General features: G+C 40.4%; 1 protein-coding gene across 1 annotated transcript in view; it reads right to left on the minus strand.

Annotated features, from left to right (window-relative positions):
- Positions 1-1,346: 1,346 nt before the first annotated feature.
- Positions 1,347-22,346, minus strand: part of FRRS1L (ferric chelate reductase 1 like) — a 29,880-nt gene continuing 8,880 nt past the window's right edge. Inside the window, 4 exon segments of the mRNA XM_045840885.1 lie at positions 1,347-7,139; positions 10,107-10,353; positions 13,930-14,068; positions 16,659-16,743. Of these exon segments, the coding sequence (XP_045696841.1) occupies positions 6,967-7,139; positions 10,107-10,353; positions 13,930-14,068; positions 16,659-16,743 (644 nt within the window). The 3' untranslated portion in view covers positions 1,347-6,966.

Here is a 22,346-nt window from a genome sequence, read left to right on the forward strand (position 1 = left end):
TGACTTCCTGGATGCAGGTGAATTTTCCATCCTCTCCACTTCAGCTGTCTCTTATAGTTTCCCCCCTGGCCCTTGGACCTGGGACTGAGCCTTACGAAATTTCCAAGTCAAACATCAACCAGGGTTAGGACTGACATCTGGGCTACCTCCTGAGAATGGTGCAAAATAAATACCAGAGGGAACACCTAACACACCAAAAACGAAACAAAATATTTGTTTTGGGGGATGAGGATTAGAGCCTATGTGCAGAATGTGGTAATGCTTATGAGGCAGGAATTTCTTTATTAGAAAAAGAACCCTGAAATTTACTTATAAAAAACATTGTATTTAGTTTTACATGTTTAAACTTCAGTCACCTTCAAAGGACTCTCCACTTGATGCAATACACCTATCGATATATTTTATTTCCACTGGCTACAACAGTCTTTGAACTCGTCGATTTTGATGTCTTTTAGTGCTTCTGCCATTTTTTGTTTCACCTCTTCCACATCAGCAAAAATGTTTGAGGACAGTTTTAATCTGGGGAACCAAAATCGTTGTTTGGTGTGAGATCGGGTAAATAGAGAGAGTGGGGCACTGGGGTCATGCCTTTTTTTTTTCAGCAAAAATTGCTGAACATTCAGTGTGGTGTGGGCAGGTGCACTTGTAAATAAGCCATTATCAAATGGGCAAACACATTGACAGAGTCTTCAAAAACGATTCATTGAAGCTGAACACAGCCTCTCACACCACCACCAGCTGGTGCACTGGTACAGACAGGTTTCTAGAACACTCACCTAGCAGGGGAAGCCTGTGCTACAAGTGGTAGCCCTCCAGAGGATAACTCTACTTTTGTGGAGGGGGGTCCTCCCCTCATGATTCTTTATCCATGTTCCTTGAGTTTCTCAACCCAGCCCAAGTAGTACCAGCAGTTCAGCTATACATCCTGCAATCTCAATAACTCTTTGATAATTCATAAGGCTTTACGACCAAACTTTAACTATTCTTAATGTATAATAGGATTTAGTTACCAATAAGACTAATAATTGAAATTCTTCTAGCTAGTTATGCACTATTAACCAAGTAACACACTTTAAATGGGATCACTATAGGCCTCCATTTACTATTTCACAAAGGTATTAAGTTGAAGCTATAAATACAGATTTATTTTGCAAATGGTTTCTCCCCAAGGATTTTTTCCTGACTACTGCGACGTAATTTTCCTCTTTGTCGAACAAGAAAGGCTGTCATCTTCTTTCAGGTCTATAACTTCAAGGAGACTTTACTGATTAAAGGATGTAAAAGAAACAAATAGAAAACCAAAAATGCACCAGAGCAAAGCATTAAGGAATTATAAACCTCCTTTAATTACATTAACAGGATGAATTTCAAACCATGTTGACAATTTATATTTTAAAGTTTAAATCTAGTTAATATAGTCTAACTGTGATATAATCCTCTAAGGATAAAAGTATTCGTGATGGCAAATCGACAGTACAATCATTTAGGTAGCATTTAGGAATATTGCTACTTTACATAAATAGAAATCCTTGTCTTTATTAGTAAGGTACCACACATCTTAGAGTAAAAATTCACATGGGACAGGCTTATAAATACACATAAATCTCAAAATCAATCACAGTTGAACATTAGGTACATAATTATTATAAAACAAATATAACCCATCAATGTCTATTTAAAGGCATCATTTTTACAAAATAGTATTTTATAGACAATCTCAAAAAAGTATATTCTTACTCCTGGAGCCAGATTGTTGCAGCATATCAGCGCAGCTGTGGGAATAAGGCATGTGGAGAAGCTGCATTTACTCTTCCAGGTGGCCAGGACATTCTGTGTGATGAAATGGTACCCACTCCAGTGACCTGCGCAAATGCCACAACCCCTGCAACACCCCGCAACCCGGGAGAATCGCTTACTCTCCAAAAGAATGGAATGGAACAGCTACTTGCCTAATAGCAAACATCTGGGGTGGGGGTGGGGGGGGACTGAAAACATTGGTCAAATATCAGGATATTTTTAAATGAAAAATTCCAGAGATAAATGATTCACTTAAGTTTTTCAGCCATACTTAAAATCACATTAGCGTAGCCACTATTTTCATGAAAAGTAACTTATACTTAAGTCATCTATTAAATAGAAAAACAAAGAACTTCAACCTGAAACTAAACAACTGAATAGCTAAAGAAAGAATCTAATTAAATACAAACCAAGTATGGGTTGCATCAACATGCTGTGTACTCCATTAACACGAGTCTTAGTTTCTTAACTAACAGTATAGAAAAGCTATACTCAACAGTGATACCTTAAATGTTCTTAAGAATTCACATAATGTTGAATGGAGGAGGCAAGGCTTAATAAAAGACCTAGGAATCCTTTCTATAAACTGAGTCACTAGAAACTCCAGGGTCATTTTGCCTGTATACACACAATGTTTTATCCTTGGGCTATAAAGTCATCAAGAGATCAGAAACAGAAACAATCTCAGCAAGGACCTTCAGATAGTCATGGTATGTATACATGTGTAAACACACCTTTAGGCATTTATGTGTAAACACACACAGACCTCATCATGTATGTACAAATATATATATATATACACCAAGAATAAGCAAACTGTTCACTAAACATAACCAATTCTGCTTAGAGAACAAAGGCATACAATACAATTATATACAACAAAGTATACGCATCTCAGCATTTGCTCTATTTCAGTGGATCTCTAACATTTTTCCATTATGTCACACAAGGTAGATGACATTGTCACATGTGTAAAACATTCCGGTAGCAATAGCAGATTTTGATTAAAATTTGTTTAAATGTCTACAGGAAAAGAAATGAAACATGGTAATCCCCACTATGAAGAGCAATGCATCAGTAAAAGTCACCCGTGACTACCGCAGCTTAGATAAAATAATGCTGCTGCTTACCCAGCCCTGACTTAACAGCCAACACTTTCGCATCAACTCCAGAAAACCCGTTAGAATGGAAGTGCCTGGGAATGCTTTTATCACGATAACAATTAGTCAACTGTACTTTATAAGCCAATTGCTCACTAATTTCAATATTTTTACAATCAACCAGCAACACGTTGCCGGCAGTGTGTACTTTACAATCAATAGTGACACATGGGTGTGTCTCTCAGCTGAGAGCCAGGGGAACCTGCAGCCCATGTTTGTGTGGCCTGCAAGCTGAGAAGGGTGTTTCCACTTTAAAAATGTGTTTTTTTTTAATCTAAAGAACATTTATGACATGTAAAAATTAGGTGAAGTTCCAATTTCAGTGCTGGCTAAGGCTTATGGGAACACAGCCACGCTCGTTGGTTTACTGAATGGTCTATGACAGAGTTGAACAGTTGGAAACAGAGACCAAAAAACCTAAAAGTTTTACCACCTTGCCCCTTTAGAAAAAGTTTGCTGACCCCCTAGGCTAGAGCTAAGAATGATACACAGCCTCAGTGGTAATATCTTTTAGGCACAAAATCCTATGTATAGAGAGTAAAGTTAACTATAGAAATAGTAGTGAAAACCACTGGGGATTTCCTTAATGACAAAAGCTAACTTAATTAAACAGGGCTCCCGTATTTTGTCTGAAATGGTGTTTACCAATTTATCTTTGAGACTACTGGGGAGCAATAAAAGTGCACTGGAGTCCAAGTTAGAAGACTCAGGTTTTAGGCAAGCCATTTTTAAAAATGAACCAAGACAAATACTAGCCTTACCCAATCTGTGTATTAATTTAAAATAAAACTATTAAAAGCTCTAAAATGACTGGCAAAATAATCAAAATAAAATAAAGAAAAAAAAAGCTGATAGAAAGTAAAATGTTCTCCTTTCCCCAAATATAACTATACAAAGTCCTTCTTTTCATTGTAAATTACTCTAGCTAATTTGAGTGTGGATAGTAGGTTCCATTTAATAAAAGTTTTAATGAAAGTGCATGAAGGCATGAATGTGTAGGAAACCATATCACCTCCCTAGGCCTCAGCTGCCCCTTTGTAAAACAAGTGCATCGGATTAAACTGTCTCTAAAGTCCTTCCCAGCCCTGGCAATTTATGCCAAATGACTACCCTCAGTTTTTTCATCTGTAAAATCGGATTAATAATAGAATCTGTTTCCCACGTTTGTTGTGAGGATTAAATGTGTTAATCCACATAGAGTGCTTAGAACAGCACTATACATAGAGCTAGCATTGTTATTCTACAAAAACACAGGTGGGTCTCTCCCTGCAACAAGTACAATGTTAGAAAGTGGAATGCAAAGATAAAATAGGAGTTGATTATCTCATATTAGTTAAGAATGAATGAAATTGAAGTCTACGAAGTTTTAACTCCAATGTGTCTGTAAACTGACGATTCTCTGAGATGATGGTTAAATGCTGTCCTGCCTCCCAGCTCTGTGAATTCTTATTTCTGAGCCATGGTTATTACTAAGAATGTCACCTATGTTTTGCAGGGCAAAACAGCATTGCTACTAATGATCTTTCATTTATCTTTGAAAAGACAGAATTCAGTGTTTACTAAAGGGATGGTTTATGGTTTGACTGTAGGTGGAAGAGTATAAAAATGTTGGCCAGTTTGACAATGTCTATGAAATACACATCTTCTGACCCAAAGAAGCTTGCCATAGAAGTACTGTTTTGTTTATTTACTCATTCAACACATGTTTGCCAAATACCTACCACTTAGTAGTGTGCGTGACAATGATGAATACCAAGAAATGACTACTTCCTGCTTTAGGGAGTTAGCAGGGAGGAGGCGCCAGCAGTTACAGTAACTGTGATAGGGAAGCCCAGTGTGCTACAAGAGCGTTTGGCAGGGACCTAAGCCTACCTGGTCCAGGGGGGTTGGAGGAAGAAGTATTTAAGCTGTGGCCTGAAAGATGAGCAGGAGTTCAGCAAGCACAGGAAGTGGATGGAGAATGTTGGGGCACAGGCGACAGGAGGAGGAAGAAAGCAAGCCTGAAGAGCAGAGAGCAGTTCAGTCTTGCTGGGTCAGAGCAAGTGAGGAGTGGTGACAAAAGAAGATACTGGAGGTAATCAAAGTGGCTTGCATTTTACGCTAATGGCAGTGAGATATCATTGAAAGTTCTGAGCACAATGTGCAACATTGGTAACCATAGTAGGACCAATTCATGAAAGAAGTAGCTTGACCTGAAATGTTAAGCAGAATAAAAATCCATTCATTTACTTCTTCCCTGCCAGCTACAGGGACTAGCTGAAGTCTCTCTTTAACTTTAAACTATGTATAGCTGAACTATAATACACATTAGAGAATGAAATATAAAAATATTTGCTCTTTTATTTACAATGTGGGTGCCCGCATACTCAGTGTCTTCACTACTAAACCACCATCCTCAGCCACGGCCAGAGGGCTTAGTTTTGGGGCGATGGTCATCAGGTGGAACCAAGGACTTGAACCAAATGTCTCCGCTTTAAGTCCTACCCAGTTCCTTTGCTCACCTGACGTCAGCTACCCTGTCAGCTAACCCACCTGCAATGAGGGTTATTTCTCCTACATTCCTCAGATGAGCTTGGTGAACTGTGCAATGTTGCAGAATGTCCATGTTTTTCTTCTTTCTGTTCAGTTCCAGAAGAATTCGAAAGCTCTCCCCAAAGGGGAATTTACACCTTTGACATGAATCCCAAGGATGGCGATAGAAATCACAGTCTCCAGTTTGTTTAATCAAAAAACCCACACAGGTGGATCCAGCTTTAAAGCAAGGGGGGCAAGCCAAGGGGACCCCAAAACTCTGCAATGGGAATGCCTCAGCAGCAGAACCACATCCGTAAGAGTCTTTTCTTCTAAACGGGCTGTTAACACAGACATTGAAAACAAAGGAACCTTTGGAGTCCTTTGAAAAAATAGGAAATACATTACATCAAAGCATTATTATAAATCATGCGGACTGCCAATCCAATTTACAAGCCTGAACAAGTCTGAATGGATCATCTAGGTGAATTCACTTTATGGGTCATTTCCCATTTGCTGATTTAAAAAAAAAATCTCATCTTTGAAAAGTTTCTACTCCAAATTCCACAATCTGCAAAATTGGTTTATTGTCAAAATGCTTAAAATTTTTATAAAGATGATTTGTCTATTATATTACTATTTAATTATACTCAGTGTATGCTGACTCTGACAACAGAATTAGCTACAACCACAGATGAATACCTTCATTTATAAAACACAGTGGCAGAAGAGTCCATATTCCACTAAAAATGTCCATATTTTCTATCATTAACATAATTTTACATCTTCAGGAACACTCAACTCTATTCCTAACCTTTCCAACAGCAATAAAAAATGTTCTATCGTACCTACTCACTAACTGAGAAGAAATTTCAAAAAAAAACACGAACCATTTTCAAATCATTGTAAGCTCCTCCATTATCCCCATTAGCTGTGTAATTACCCAAAAGCACTTCAGCTTTATGGAAATTTGAAAGTTCTTCTGCCTAAAAGTTTAGCTGACGGTGAACTACGTCATCCAGTGAAGTTCTCTTTAGTAACACTCCAAGGGAGTCCCCTGAGCTATAGCTGAAAGAGTAAAGGTTGTTTAGAGACGTGATTTCTACACTTAGCTCTTTGTCTACCTTGCTGCGTGTCATCTGACCAAGTGGCCAAGGACACATGGCATGTGGGTCACAGAAAGGCACCCCTCCTGAGTCTCAAATCCCATTCAGTAAGACGGCAATAATAATTTTCATCGAGCCAACTCAGAGATGTTGTGAAATTCAAATAAGAAAACATCTGACGGTGCTTAGAAAAGTTTTAAGTTCTTCCCAAAAGTATGGGGTCATTATTAAACAATCCTCTTTGATTAGAAAAGAAGCTTGTTTTTTCTTCCAAAAAGCTGAAACCATATGAGTCTTTTTTTTTAAATAACAGAAGCTAAAATTACACTGCTTATTATTTAAGAATATATATACTTTCTAACTCATTTAACTCGTTGGCTTTGCAGCTGTGATTAAGGGGTTCCCATCAGTAAGTAGAAAGTCAGGGCAACAATGAGAAGCAAACAAAACGGAGAGGAGAAGGTCTGATAGGCAGCTGACGGCATAAAAATGTCTTCATACTTGTAAATACTGACAACGCGCTCCGAAGCTGGTGGCGAGTCTATATCGTGTCGGGTGATAGAGCCTTAGGAAAGAAATAAGAAGGAAGGGAGCAATCAAAAAAAAAAAAAAGCACAGATTTAAAATGATATACATAAACAATAGTAAAATGCAACAAAGCCTTTCGTGTTGAATATGTAAGCAGCAATTATAAAGACCTGGAATCAGGTATAAGACCGTCAGAATTCTCTATAATTGCACCTATAGCAAAGAACAGAGAAATTAGTTAAATTCATCCAAAAAGACTGGCTGTCATGAATCTGCACACCCCCTACCAGAATGATGCCATTGGTCTCTCCGTGGCACCCCAGTTTTAAGCCTGCTCCTTACTATTGTATGAATGCCTGCTTTTGAGGTCTCGAATGGGTTTTATCTTGTTAATACCAAAGGGAAAACTATATTTTGGTTTCGAAGAGCTACTAATTTTTTCCCTCAAGGATATATATTTGATACATGGATTGTCAACAACTCCTGAACACACTGCACTCCCTTCCAGGGGAAGCCTCTCTCGCGTTGTCTGGCGGACAAAGGGGAGCCTGCCTGGGCCAGACCAGGGAGCGTGTGGTGTGCTGTGTGCTCGGCGTGTGTGTGTGTGTGTGTGTCTCCGTGTCTTTCTGGCAGGGTGGGATGGGACAATACAGGAAGTAGGAGGGTTAAAGTACCGAATAAATATTTGGACAGGAAAATTGTTTTTTAATGTGAGTAGAAGTGGAAAGAGGAAAAGGCTGTGTGTACAGGCAACTTGAAAGAACTGCTGTTGATGAGAAGTGCCTGCCCTCCTAAGCCACGTGAACCTCCATATGGGTACGAGTCCTAGGAATAATCCACATGAAACTTGGGTTAGGGAAACTAAGGCAGAAGAGCTCAGGGCAAAGGTCTGTTTGGAAATAGAGCTCAGAGTGCGGGTTTTTAAAGTCCCATCTGCTAGGGAAGCCGTGCCGAACGTGACATCGATTCCCTGTCCCAGTGTCCATGCTGGCTCCTGTTGGCACACATCAAACTCCACCGGTTGGCAGGAGAATTTCCTCTCAACATGTCCCTCTCACCTGTCCTACCTAACTGGCTCCTTGATCACTGACACAGACAGCTAGGCTTAACCAAGCAGCTCATGCTTCCCTTAAGGGAAATCTAATCCACACCCTGCTTCAATCACCTCTGAGAGACCTTAAGAGAATGAAAAGTTCTGATCAACAGAGAGGTGTTAGAAGGGCATTCAAGAGACAGGAAGAACAGGAGCCTGACTATGGGGTGGGGATGTGCCTGTTTTGCTTGGAGACAATGAGCAGAACAGAAGTCCTGAGCGATGTTATCAGGCCAGGCAGGAAGGCCTGAAATGTCGACTATTATGCCACATATGTAAGAAGATGACCTTCTGAAGTACAGCACTTTCCAGTTTGTAAAGCAATTTCAAATACTTGTTTTCATTTCATGCTTACAATAAGCCTATAAAGTTGGTATCTTTATTATCCCCATTTTAGAGATAAAGAAATTGGAATTCAGAATTTAGATAAAGGCTCGACACAGCTACCAAGGGGCAAAAATAATGCACAAATCCAGAGTTTTAGATGCCAAAGCACATCATTTTAAATGAGTTCATTTCCCCAGGCTAAGATATAATTCATTTCCCAGGGCACTAAAAGATGTAACTGCAGATCCACTGTTGGTAATCTGGGAAATAAGTAAATGGGAAAAATGTCACAATTATGAAGGCATCCAAATGTTTTCCTAAATAGAAACAGGCAAAAAAAAAAAAGGTATGAAATCTTCAGACTATCAGTGGAAACAATTTGACGGAAAAAAAAAGGCAGATCAGGCATTAACACACAGTTAATGAGCACACGGTAAAGAAAGATGCAGCTCCCAGGAGCCAGAAGACTCTCCTTCTGGACTGCAAACAACTCAGGTCCATTTTTGGTCAGGCCATGAGGCTGATCAACCCCGGGAATGCTGGGGCTGATCACTGGGTAATTTTTTTTTAAATATTTTTTATTTATTTTTTTAGAGAGGGAAGGGAGGGGGGGAGAGAGAGAGAGGGAGAGAGAGAGAGAAACATCAATGTACGGTTGCTGGGGGTTATGGCCTGCAACCCAGGAATGTACCCTGGCTGGGAATCGAACCTGGGACACTTTGGTTCCCAGCCCGAGCTCAATCCACTGAGCTACGCCAGCCAGAGCTATCACTGGGTAATTTGATTTTAGCAGCCTCTCAAAGGTCTCGTGGTATCCTCGGGTCTTTGTTGTGGAAGAGCCTTGTCACCCACAGTAAGGCAATCAATGGACCAGCATCACTGGGAAGGTTGTTAGAAATGCAGAGTCTCAGGCCTCACCCCAGACCTGCTGACTGACTTTCATTTCAACAACACAGCCAGGCAATTTCTATAGATGATAAAATTCAAGGAGTAAGGGGCTGAATTAAAGGATAACTTGGTGGATTTGTGACCATCAGTTTAGTCACAACATGAGTACTATTGATACATTTGTCAATCTCTAGAGATGTCTCCAGAAGCCCTTTCCTGCTCAGTAATTTTTACACTTAGAGCATAATGGCTAAGAGTTATCACTGACTTTGCAGTCAGACACACCTAGGATGGAATATTAGTTCTCTCATTAGTTAGTGATAGAGCCTTGCACAAGTTCCTTAATCTTGCTAAAACAAGGTACCTACACCTCTCAGGGATATGATGAGGAATGCATGGGAACATGGTGAGAATAAAATACAGCCCCCACACCCACAAATAGCAGACAGATGACCTGTTTCTTTAAGCACTTAGCTCATCATATGTTATCTTGTATTGTTCTGGCTATGCCTGTGCACAGCTTGTCCCTGTGTATGTCCCTGTGTGTGATCAGTCCACTATAACTTCTGAAGGCAGCATCATTTCTCCTTTTTAAAAATATTATTCCAAGCACTTATCACTCTCTTGTCCAATAAATAATGAACACCAGCACAGCGGTGTCTGGTGTTTCATCCAGATGCCAAAATGTAAGCTTACCCTGAATGGCCGGACCCCAAGCAAACAGGTAATACCAACTCAAATGCAGGTCAACGATGGTTTCATCTCTGGGAACGTTCACAGGGCGCTTAAATCTGCAGGTGACTCGATTGTTCTCAAAAACTCCCTCTTCGTCTCTGGCCGGATTTCTCTGAATCTCCTTTGCCCACTGGCCTACATTATAGAAGTGCTGTATGCGGACCCTGCCATTGTCATCATGGACGCAGGCCATGACGTCATCGCCACCCTAACATGAAAAATAACAAAGAAGAACATTTTTTTGCAAACTTTTCTGCTAAAAAGAAATTTCACGCAGAAATATACGGGGTGTGGCAGAAGTAACTCCTGTTTGAGTGTGCTTGGTAGGGTATGTGAATGTCTTGCACAAGATGGACAGCAATTTGAACATGTCACCTAAAATGTCACATGGTGTGCTTGAGTGTGATACTGTTATGTTACAGAATTACTTGCTTATGATTTTGTAACAAAAGGTTTTATAATAAAAAGGGGGCCTTATTTATGCTGGACCCTATATATTCCATTGCCTCTGTAATTTGAATTCCCATCCCCCAAATTATTTTAAATGTCATTAAAAAGCTTTAACCAAGTGACCAAAGTTAGCATCACAATGGCTGACATCAACTGCCTCTTGTTGTGATGTTCCAAGAGGAGAATATTACCATCTACCTAATATTCCTGCCAAAAACACATAAACGAAACTAATCATGAAAAACCAATCAGGCAAATCCAAATGGAGAGTCGGTCTATAAAAGAAAAATTGTCCTATAATCATCAAAAAGGTCAATGTCATAAAAGACTACATACACAAAGGCTTTTAAGAAACTATTTCAAAATAAACAAGACCACAGACGCATGACAACTGATGGTGTGGTGTTCCCAGACAGAATCCCAGGTCACAACGTAAAAATTCCCATAAATACCAGTATTAGGACAACCGGCAACATTTGAAAATGGACAGTATATTGGGTAATAGTCACAGATCAGTGTTGAACTTCCTGAATTTAATAAGTAAATTGATTTCATCTCCAAAGTTCCCAGAAAATAGTAAAAATAATAATAATAAGTAGAAGCAGTAGAGAGATAAAGTAGGTGTGGCAAAATGTTAACATTTGTGGGAACGTTCTGGAACTAGATAGTGGTAATAGTTGTACCCTGTGAATGTAATTGAGGCCACTGAATTGTACACTTTATTTCTTTTAAATTTAACTTATTATTTTACTTATTTATTTTTAGAGAGAGGGGAAGAGAGGGAGAAGGAGAGGGATAGGAACATTGATGTCCCAAAGAAACATCAATCGGTTGCCTCTCACACACCCATAACCGGGGACCTGGCCCACAACCCAGGCATGTGCCCTGACCGGGAATTGAACCAGTGATGCCCAATACACAGAGCCAAACCAGCCAGGGCTTAATTGTATACTTTAAAATGGTTAAAATGGTAGATTTTATGTTATGCACATTTTACCACAATAAAAGAGTTATTATTCGGTGACTCTAGGTAAAATATACAATACTGTACTATCCTTGCAGCTTGTCTGTAGGTTTAAAATTTTTTTCAAAACAAGTCAAAAAATGTAGAAGTTGTTCATCAATTCTAACAAATGCACTACTCTGTGTAAGATGTCGATAATGGCGGGGGGGGGGCATTTGTCTATTTGGGGGCAGAGGGTGTGTAGAAATTTTCCATGCCCATTATTCAATGTTTTTGAATCCTCACATGAGGATATGCTTAGAGAGAGGAAAGGAGAGAGAGAGAGAAACATCAATATGAGAGAGAAACATTGATCAGCTGCCTCCCGCTCACTCCCCAATCAAGGATCAAACCCACAAGGTAGGTATGTGCCCTGACTGGGAATCAAACCCACCACCTTTTGGTGCATGGGACAATGCTCCAACCAACTATTCAATTTTGCTGTGAACCTAAAACTTCTCTAAACAATAAAGTCTAATATGAAAACAATGCACGGTTTCAAAAAAGTTAAAGGCTAATTAAAAGGGGTTCCATTTTGTTTTCCAACATATCAGGTTTTTAAAAAAAATTAATCTGTGCTTCTTAAAATAATAGGAGAAGGAAAGAGGTCTGTATTGTAAAGCTCTTTAGGCAGCAAAATGTCAGCACATCATATTGGAATGTTCCTCCATCAAACCCCCGCTCCGAGCCCCATAATCATAACAGCTGCACCATGACTGCAAACACAGTTCAGGACAGGAAACAGTCAACTGCAATCCAAGCGAGCTTCTGGGCATGGCACACACCTGTTTCTCCCACTGACACAACACTACAGTAGGAGATAGGTGATGTAGATTCATAGCTATTCCATCTTACCAGTTGGACCCATTGTCTTACTGCCTGGGCTGGGAATGGAAGGAGGCTCATTCTCCTGGTGACGTCTCCAAGAACAAAGCCCCTGGAGCTCTGACTGCTTGGACTGCTCTCTCAGTTTCTTCCTACCACCCACTCACAACTTCCTATCATCCATTAGCAAAGCCTAATGCATGACCTTCAAAACATATCCAAAATCTGCCCTGGCTGGTGTGGCTCCATGGACTGAATGCCAGCCTGTGAACCAAAGGGTCACCAGTTCAATTCCCAGTCAGGGCACATGCCTGGGTTGCAGGCCAGGTCCCCAGCAGGGAGCACGTGAGAAGCAACCACACGTTGACGTTTCTTTCCCTCCCTTTTTCCTCCCTTCCTCTCTCTCTAAAAATAAATAAATAAATAAACTCCTTTAAAACACCACATCCAAAATCTGAGCATGACTCACTACCACCAGTGCCGTAATCCTGGGCTGAGCTGCCCTCTTCTCACTGCCTGAGTCTCAAGCAGGCCAGGTAATGAGAAGAGAAAGGGTCCTCTAAACAGAGCAGCAGCATGTGCAAAGGTACAGAGGCCTAATAAACTCGAGCTGCTTCAGAAGCACCCTGGAACATGGAAGTGGCAAATGATGGGGCTACAGAGAAAAGAGGGAAGAACACAGCAGAGGCACAGCGAGAAGCAGAGGCAGGAGATGGACAGCTGCCTGGGTTCCTGATGCCCCGGCTCTTCCTGGCCACAGTCCTTTCTGAGGTCCAGATGTGTTCCTGCCCAGGGGTACAGTGGAAGACTGAACTATTAGACCCAGTTCTCAAGTCCCCTGTAGTGATATTATATACCCTAACCTTTGCAGGGCCTCTTGGTAGGGGGAGTGTGCATCCTTGCCCCTTCATTTTGGGCTTGGCTGTGTGACTGACTTTGGGCAATGGATTGTTAGCAGCTGTGGCATGAGCAGAGTTTGAAATAAGTTTGGATTGCTCTTGCACTCCTGCCTCTGCCACAAAAATCACAGGCCTTGGTACCTGCTGGTTCCAGAACGATTAGGAAAAAAACCTGAATCCAACCCATGGACTGGAGCCCAGCTGATTCCCAGCCAATCCACACACATGTGAGCAAGGAATAAGTGCTTACTATTATAAACCATGTACTTTGAGAGGCTTTTCATGCAGCATTTCTGTGGAAATAGCTAATAAATGCAGGTACCATGAAACATCTTGTGTTCTCATAACCAACCCTTCCTTTTCTGTTTTGCTAGCTTGAATTTTTAACTTGCAACCAGAGAGCCATGCTAATATAATCATTATTCTGCTTTGATGAATGTCTTTGCTTTGTGATGCTTTGCAAAAGACAATCAAATGCCAGAAATCATCTTCTATTTAAAAGCGGCATGGTAGCTTAGAGAAACATAAGCATACCCGTTCTCTAAACTCTAAAGTCACACAGCAAACTAGAGAGAAAGATAAGCTTCTGGCATGATGTGTGTCTTACCATTTTCCTGTCTGAAGAGAATCCAACTGCTACCCAGCCATCGGTGTCTGCACTCAGCTCAAATTCCACATCAGCCCCTATTATCCGGTAGCTAAGGAAGTAGTCACAGGTCTCTGCATTACAGCCTGGTTTGCCGTATCTGTAGGAAACATCAAAAGAGACATTACTCAAGAGGGTAAAGGGGGTCAAATATACGGTGATGGAAGGAGACTGTACTTTGAGTGGTGAGCACACAATGGAATATACAAATGATATGTTAGAGAATTGTGCACCTAAGACTTACACTTAATAAATAAAACACACATCACTCCTTCATCTTCTTATTCAAAATACATTAAGAGAACATCTATGTATCAGGCAGGATGCTAAGTGACATTATTGAATAAATTGGATCTTTGCCCCCTGGGGTCCCAAAAACCATTTCACTCAGTTAGGAGGGACCTCGGAGATGATCTGCTCCACTTTATCTACACATAAACAGGGGTCCGGAGATGGGAAGGGGCTTTCCTGAGGTTGCACAGTAAGTCAGTGGCTGCAGCAGGACTTGAACCTGCGCCTCCAACCCCTCAGCCAGTGTTCTAGTGTACTATATTAGTGTCTCTCAAATACTAATTATTACTGAACTATTTCTGAATCCATTTTAGAGGGGAAGATGCTCTGACTTAATAATTTACATTATTTATTGTTAACTAAATGTATACCAGTTCCTTTTACTTTAAAATTTGCAATTGAGCTAATACCAAGTTGTGAATTAAGTATACATGTAAACTAAACTACAAAAGCAGGGACATTTAAACTTGCATCATTCGTGTGATGGATGATGCAGTTTTACTTAAAGTAAAATTCTGCTTTCAAGCATGTAATACGTCTGACTCTATCATGCAGGGTCTTCTGACTGAGCATGTTCTTACTGTTCAACATGATTCACTCTCCTCCACTTGCACCTGAACTGCTGCAAAACCCTTGGATGTCCAATGCACCAAAGGAACACCTCATCCCATACTCACCAAGTGTGGATGCCTCATCTGTGTATAAAATTTGCCTATTTGCTCTACTTGTACCAACACAACTACAGGTTCAGACACTAAAGCACGCAGCAGTGTAAGGTGATTATCCACATCCTCAGATTATGAATGCATTCATCTTTTAAAGAAGCATCAATGAAATGAAGACACAAATTTATTTTATTTATTTTTAAATTTACCTGAACAGTTTTTAAATTTAAAAAAATTAAAAAGTTTTTTATCACACTTGCCATTCCACATTATATCAGTCTTAAGTGCACAGCACAGAGGTTAGACATTTCTGTAATTTCCAAAGTGATCTCCCTGGTAAGTCTAGCACCCACCTGACACCACACACAGTTATTATTGAACAATATCACTGACTACCTTCCCTGTGCTGTACTTTACATCCCCGTGACTATTTCATAACTATCCATTTATACTTCTTAAGCCCTCCCCCTTTTCACCCACCCCCCTCCCATCTGGCAGTCATCAGTCTGTTCTTGCATCTGTGAGGCTGTTTCTGTTTTGAAAACACAAGTTTACATTTTCTCACAAAGAACTTGTGGATCCTTTAAGAACTGACAAGCCTAGTTTGAGGAACACTGCTTTACACCATTTTCAGAAGGACAGAAAATTGTCGCAATGGGTGGGACCATCTGAACTTGGATGGGAAGTGTCTGAAGGATCAAGACGAATCTGCTACGTGTTGATCGAGGAGGGAGGCAAGGACCAGGCCACTCAGCTGCCGGGTACTCTGAGCGGCCAGGATGAGACGTAAGTTCCAGAAAACATGGAACTGGGGTGAAAAAGGTTACAAAAAGTTAAAGGAAAAACGAATGAGACAGGAAGCAGGTCATTCCGAAGCCAACAGGGTACTAAAATTCTTTCACTTTTCAAAAATATCCCCCAATCACCAGAATTACATATTACTGACCATCTTCCTAAATATTAGTATTATTGGATTTTAAAAAAATTCCTTAGAAATGTCCTAGTAATCCAAAGAAAGCTTAAACCCCCTATAATTCAGTTTTTCTCCTTAAGCCTTGAACCAAAAAAATAAATAAATAAAAATAAAAACTTCAGAGCAACGGTCAATGAAATCTTTGCTTACGGACAATTTGTTTCAGGAAAAAAATAATTCAAACAGAGGAAGGCTTTTCCAACAGCACAGAGCTAACGAAGTGGGAGGCCCACAGTCTGCACCACCGTTCTCCAGCTCCAGCCCATCATGTCCGGATAGAACACTACCAATAATCATGTAAGGACTCACTGCACCCTAGATAACAGGGTGGCCACACTAATCAATGCTTAATGACTAGGTAGCAGCATACAGAGACCAGTAAGTCATGACCGTTTGAAAAGGAATTGGGTATCAGACATGTCCATCATTGCCTGTCCCATCCACACTCCCTCGTAATGAGCAAGGACCTATTCTGTGTCACGTGATTCTCCTTCATACAGCCAATTGGTCTGGAGTAGACACCTGTGCCAATGGCGGTACAGTGAAAAATGAAGAATGTTCCCGTGTCAAGCTGCGTGTGAGAGCTTAAGGCCTTTAAGACCAAAAACGGAGGAGGCCATGGGAAACAGGCCACATTGCAGTTGAAGTTAGGGAGGGGTACAGGCCCTGGGTTAGAATGCACGGCTTGCCATTTCGATGCTACCCTGAGAAGTAAATCAATATCTTAGTCTTAAAGTCTTCCAGCTCACAGATCTACCAACCTAAAGCATCCCTTCGTTTTTCCGCAGTCCTCCACTTTGATTTTGGCAAACGGGTCCACAGGAGGAGCAGTAGGGAAGGGGTAACCTGTGAGAGGAAAGGGCAACAGTGAGAGCACAGAATGCTTAGCAAGTCCAGTAACTACTTTTCCGAGGAGAATTTTTAAAAATGCATTACCATTTTCTATCACTCATCCAGATGTGTGCCAGGTCTCAGAAAAGGGCGCCACGTTAGCCTAATTACCCTCTCTGTGAATAGAGAGTGCGGGGTACACATCTTTGAGCAGAGCTTTACGTGTTAACTGAGAATAAGTGGCATCTTCCTCCTTTGACAGGCGAGGAGCCCAAAGCACTGAGGGGAGGCATGATTTCATATACATATCAGCTCCCCACTGTGCACTGGGAGTTTAAAAATCACTGCTTTACAGGTTCGATTCCCAGTCAGGGCACATGCTTGGGTTGCAGGCCACAGCCCCCAGCAACGGCACACTGACATTTCTCTCTCTTTCCCCCTCCCGTCCCTCTCTAAAAATAAATAAATAAAATCTTTAAAAAATCACTACTTTAGCACAACACACACTGTAAGAGCAAAAAATTAACCATGATCCATGTGTATATTCAACAGTAGAGGTTTTCCATTTATATATGTGATAACAGAATATTTCCATTACTGTGAACTTCCTTTTTTTGAGCTTCGTGAGAACTTTAATAGCACAAAATGTGTATCGCTACAAGGTAGACAGGAATTGTAAACTGTATGTAATGACACAAAACGCTAGCTAGAGAGATGAAGAATGCACAGTCACTTTGGCTCAGGGAATTCCAATAACTCCAACAACTGGTTCACTTCAAAGTCCCTCTTCCTGGCCGAGTCTCCTATTTCCCTTTTTTGGAACAGTAAACGTGTGTACCACGCTCAAAGTAGCGGGTTGCGCTTTTCAACATGCACATTTGTGCAGTTTTGCTCTTGACTCTGTTCATACATATTTTAAGCCAGTTTTCATCAAACAGAAGAAAAATGAAGTCTGCTTTTTCATCTCTAAATTATACACAGGTGTAAAGCTTTTTAAACAGCAGTCTTAAAAATGTCAACCGCTAATGCTTGGGCTGTGCTCTCCAATCACATAATCTGCTCATCACAAATCTGGGTGGGAGCATAAACCTGTACCCTGTATGTTAGGGTTACCAGTAAATACCGCATTATTTCACCAATGAGAAGGTCTACTGTGGCCCTGTAATAAATAGTCCAAAATTTCACTGATATTTTAGAGAAAAAGGGCAGACCTGAATTTATTTTCAATGTTGAAGATAATATTATAAGTACACCCAAGTTCAATCGCACCACTGATATAGCTGCTACTGAAGTTCAGAAGAGGGTAATGTATTGCCTGTAAAAAGTTGCTCTTATTTTAAGAATAGTTTTACTTTTCCCTTCCAGGTTACCACTTGTAATACAAACTGTATATTATAGCAGTTTAGTTGGTGAGCTCTCTCAACTTTACCATCCTTTGCAATTTTATTCAGGCTTTTCAAAATCCATGGGCCATCAGATTTTCATTCTCCCCAAAGAAATTTGAATATGAACACCTGAAATAAATAGGTTATAAGAAGGCAATCCAATGTTACCAGGTTTAAGAATAAAAAAGAAACAAGTTATAATAAAAAATGCCCAAAATTATTTAGCATCCATTGCTACAAAGAAAAAACTAAAATAATTCAGAAAATTATTTTGTATAGATCATTTTTTTCTTAGACAGCCAGCTATATGTTTAAAAAACAGTCAGAAATTAAGTTTTTGTTTAAACTGTATGTTATTTTCCACTTAAATTTTACAAAACTTGATGAGAGAGAAAAAAGAGTTAGACAGTTTCTACAAACTGGCACACCTGGTCGCCACAGGGTTTTTATTCAAGTCAACCTGGTGCACTTTATTCAATGCGGAAATAGCTAGTCTTAAAATTAACAATGATTCTCTGAATATTCAACAGTCATGTCCTTGCCATAAACAGTAATTACTCATATTCAACATGTGAAACATATAACGGTATCTATCCTTCAGAGTCATGCTATGTGTTCTGAAATCCAACAAATTTCCTTGAAATAACTGGTAATCCTGATGCTTTCCAACAATTTGGGCCTAAAGCTTCACATTTTGGAAACAAACAAAAAAGAAAGGTATGACATTGAAGGAAGCTGCTGAGAGCTCTGGAACTTCGGGAGTTTAATATAACGGAAAAGATGGCTACAAAGAAGACGAACTTCCACTTTGCATTAAGCTGCATATAACATTTTCATGTCTCACTAAACTCTTTGAGCACATTGTTTCTATCAGCTGTGTATGTTTCTTGTAACATTACTTAGTGTCGTAATGCATTAAACCGTACACTGAAGGGCAAGCCTGCACTATGCTTCCAGCTGTGACAAAAGTAATTTTCCCCTGGACTGTTTCCTCCACGCAGAAAGGAACCACGCATGATTCACTTGCATTCACTGCCCAGCATCGTGCCTGGCACTGGCCACTGAATAAATGACTGTCCAATGCTTTTTAAGCGAGATTTTGTGTATTTTGCTCTATTAATTATCCTTTAAGAAAAACGAACAAACAAACCCCACTGGGCTGCACATTCCTGGCGCACAACCGTGCATTGTGGACAGTTCACCTCTACTGCCCTAGACCTTGACCACATGCTAAAATACAGCCCTCTCTCTCCACCACCTTCTAACAACTGGGCCAAACGCATTACTCCTTCTAGTTCTATGCTTATTTTATGCTAAGTTCTATATCCACTTTAGTGCCATAGACTGAATCCTGCCTTACATGAGTTTTTTGTTTCTCTCTTACTATATATTGAGTAACTGCTGAGTATTGCAAATTGTGTTAAGCCTTTTCACACAGCGTTCTTCCTCATATTTCCCACTACAATGCAGAGGCCATTATTTTTCTCAGAATATTTATCCAGGAGCACAATGGCTACTTATGTTTTTAAGAGTCTGTAGCTGACTGATAAAGTTAATGTCTTGTCATGTGGCTTTGGACTCAGGTTCCTCATCTTCTTCCATTTTTTCAAACATATTACCCTTACTACTTCCTAGCATCTAGAATAATACATGGGCACACAGCAGATTTCCAGCTCAATAAATGCCATCATTATAACTATTGGATGATTACTATTAAATTTTGTAAACTAGACTGAGAACTAATACCTACTGGGTAAGACTGTCCCTATAAAAAGTACAGGTTTCTAAGTTCCAGATAACAGCAAGTTTTGGAACAAAACTAATCATATATGTCCTGAACTAGTTTAATAGTGTTGGCAAAGAGCTTATTTCTTGGGGCTCTTCTAGCACTAATTTCCCATTATTATAACTAAAAGCAGGTCCAACTGCCTGTCGTTACAAAAGCCAGTACTTGAGAGGCAGGTGCAGATGTAAAGGAAAGTGGTTTATTTTCCCGTGCTGGCCATCTAGAAGATGGAGGACTGTTGTCTCAAAGTCCATCTCCTGGGAAGACCGGGGTCTCACTTCTCAAAGCCCATCTCCACCTCTCAGTGGAGGCAGAGGTTTTTATAAGGAGGGAGAGGGGAACAGAAGAACAAAGAGATCCAGGGAGGGGATTGAAAAGTGCTCTGCGTGCAGACGAGCACAGTCCATTCCCATGAGGGGGGTGATGGTCCGGTGTGCATCATTCCGGGTTAGTCATCCCGCCTTCACGTCATCCCGGGTCCATGGCCAAGGTCAGCAAATCTCCCAGAGCTGAGATGGCAGATGGTTGGAGTCTGTATCTTTTAATACTAGTTCCTAGGACTCTTATACAAACATGCTGTTCGTCTACAAGCTGCATATTAGTCAGAGTCAGCACTTACAGCAACAATGTCAACAGAATGGTGGGGTGGGTTACAATTCCCTCTTACCATTTTCCAGTTACATTATTTTATATATTTCTAAAACTCAGAATGACACTCTCTCTGTCGAATAGATTTGGGCATCCATTTAAGGACAACATTTTCCCTTGTTTTGTAAGCTGTTGTATGCTAAACTTTGGTTGGCCTTTGTCCTTGGTTCCTGAAAGACTAGGTGCTTGGAATTTTCCAAGTAATGATTGTCTTTCTTATTCATGAGCCCCTGGGATCACACCTGAGTTTATGCTACAAGATGGGATGACTCAGGATGGGGGCTAGAAGCCTGGCCACATAATTAGAGGGCTGGGACTTAGAGGTAGCCCCCCCCTCCAAAGAGGGAGTAAGGGACAGAGAATCAAGTTCAATTACTATAGCCAATGATTAAATCAGTCGTGCCTATGTAATGAAGCCCCAGGAGGAACTGTGGACACTGAAGTTCAGGGGAGCTTCCTAGTTGGTGAACACACTGAGGTGCCAGGAAGGTGACATGCCCTGATTCCACGAGGAGGGGGCATGGAAATTCTGCAGTTGAGAGCCCCCTGGACCTCGCCCTGCGTGGGTCTTCATTGACTGTTCCTGAGTTGTTTTTTTCCTAACAAAAATATACTATGAGACATGCTAGTGGGTAGCCCCTGAATTGGTAGCCAGTTGGTCTGAAGTGAGGACAGTCTCTCTGTGGAGCATGTCCTTGAACATGTGATAACTCTGGGTCATTAATACCAGAAATAAATTTCAGTATATTAGTTGGGGTTGGCATCAGAATATAAGCAGATTTTATAATATTACACATTTTCCCTGGAATTAAATGATCTATCTGGCATACAATAAGTTTGGACTGTGTGCCAGTATTTAAGATCCTGCCAAGATGCAAAAAAGGCTTTTATGTTTCCAACACCAGTATCCCGAAAGTCTTCCTGCATTTTTACCTTGTAAGGTATAAATTACCTAAAGTGCCTTTAGCAGAACTTGGATCTGAAGTTCAGGTTCCAGGCACAGTTCCTCACTGTGCCAACAGTGCTGCTTTCTTTGCCTTGCTGTCCACAGCTGCACTGCACTGGCCTGTCCTTGGCCATGCCCAAGGTCTAGAAGCACCTGAGCACAGCAGACTAATGGCCACTGTCCCTATGTTTCTTTTTATCAGTGTTACAGGGTCCAACACAAATAACGCCCCTTTTTTATTATAAAATTCTTTATTATAAAATCATAAGCATGTAATTCTATAACATAACAATATCACACTCAAGCACACCATATGACATTTTAGGTGAAATGTTCAAATTAAAATGATAAATTATTACATCCATATTATAATCTTACCAACTGCACTCAAGCAGGCATTACTTCTGCTGGACCCTGTACGTATCTTGAAAATATGTGGTTTGTGTATGTTTTTAATCACACAAATGACACTGTACACTGAATCTCATCGTGTTTATTATTTCCTTTGGAAACCTATCCATATATGTTAGTGTGAGACCTGTTATTACCCCTGACGGAGAAGTATTCTGTGATGTGCATGTAACATTTTCTGAAATATTCTCCCAGGTTTGGACACCTAAAGTGCCTCCAGTCTTTGGTTTCTCTAATAATGAAGCGACAGACATCCTTACACATTTCCTATAGAATACGCAACAGATTTTCATTTCAATAAACCCTAGGGAACAATGGCTGAAGAATCTTTAGTGCCACAATGTTCAGTGATATAGGTTTTTGGTCCTTTTATTACTTGGTCTTGGGTCTTTTTCATAAGAGTCTGTGTGCATTTTCCAGATATAAATTCCTTATTGATTTC

Source organism: Phyllostomus hastatus, unplaced genomic scaffold (genome assembly GCF_019186645.2).
Source record: "Phyllostomus hastatus isolate PE091 unplaced genomic scaffold, TTU_PhHast_1.1 phas_contig_34, whole genome shotgun sequence".
NCBI lineage: Eukaryota > Metazoa > Chordata > Mammalia > Chiroptera > Phyllostomidae > Phyllostomus > Phyllostomus hastatus.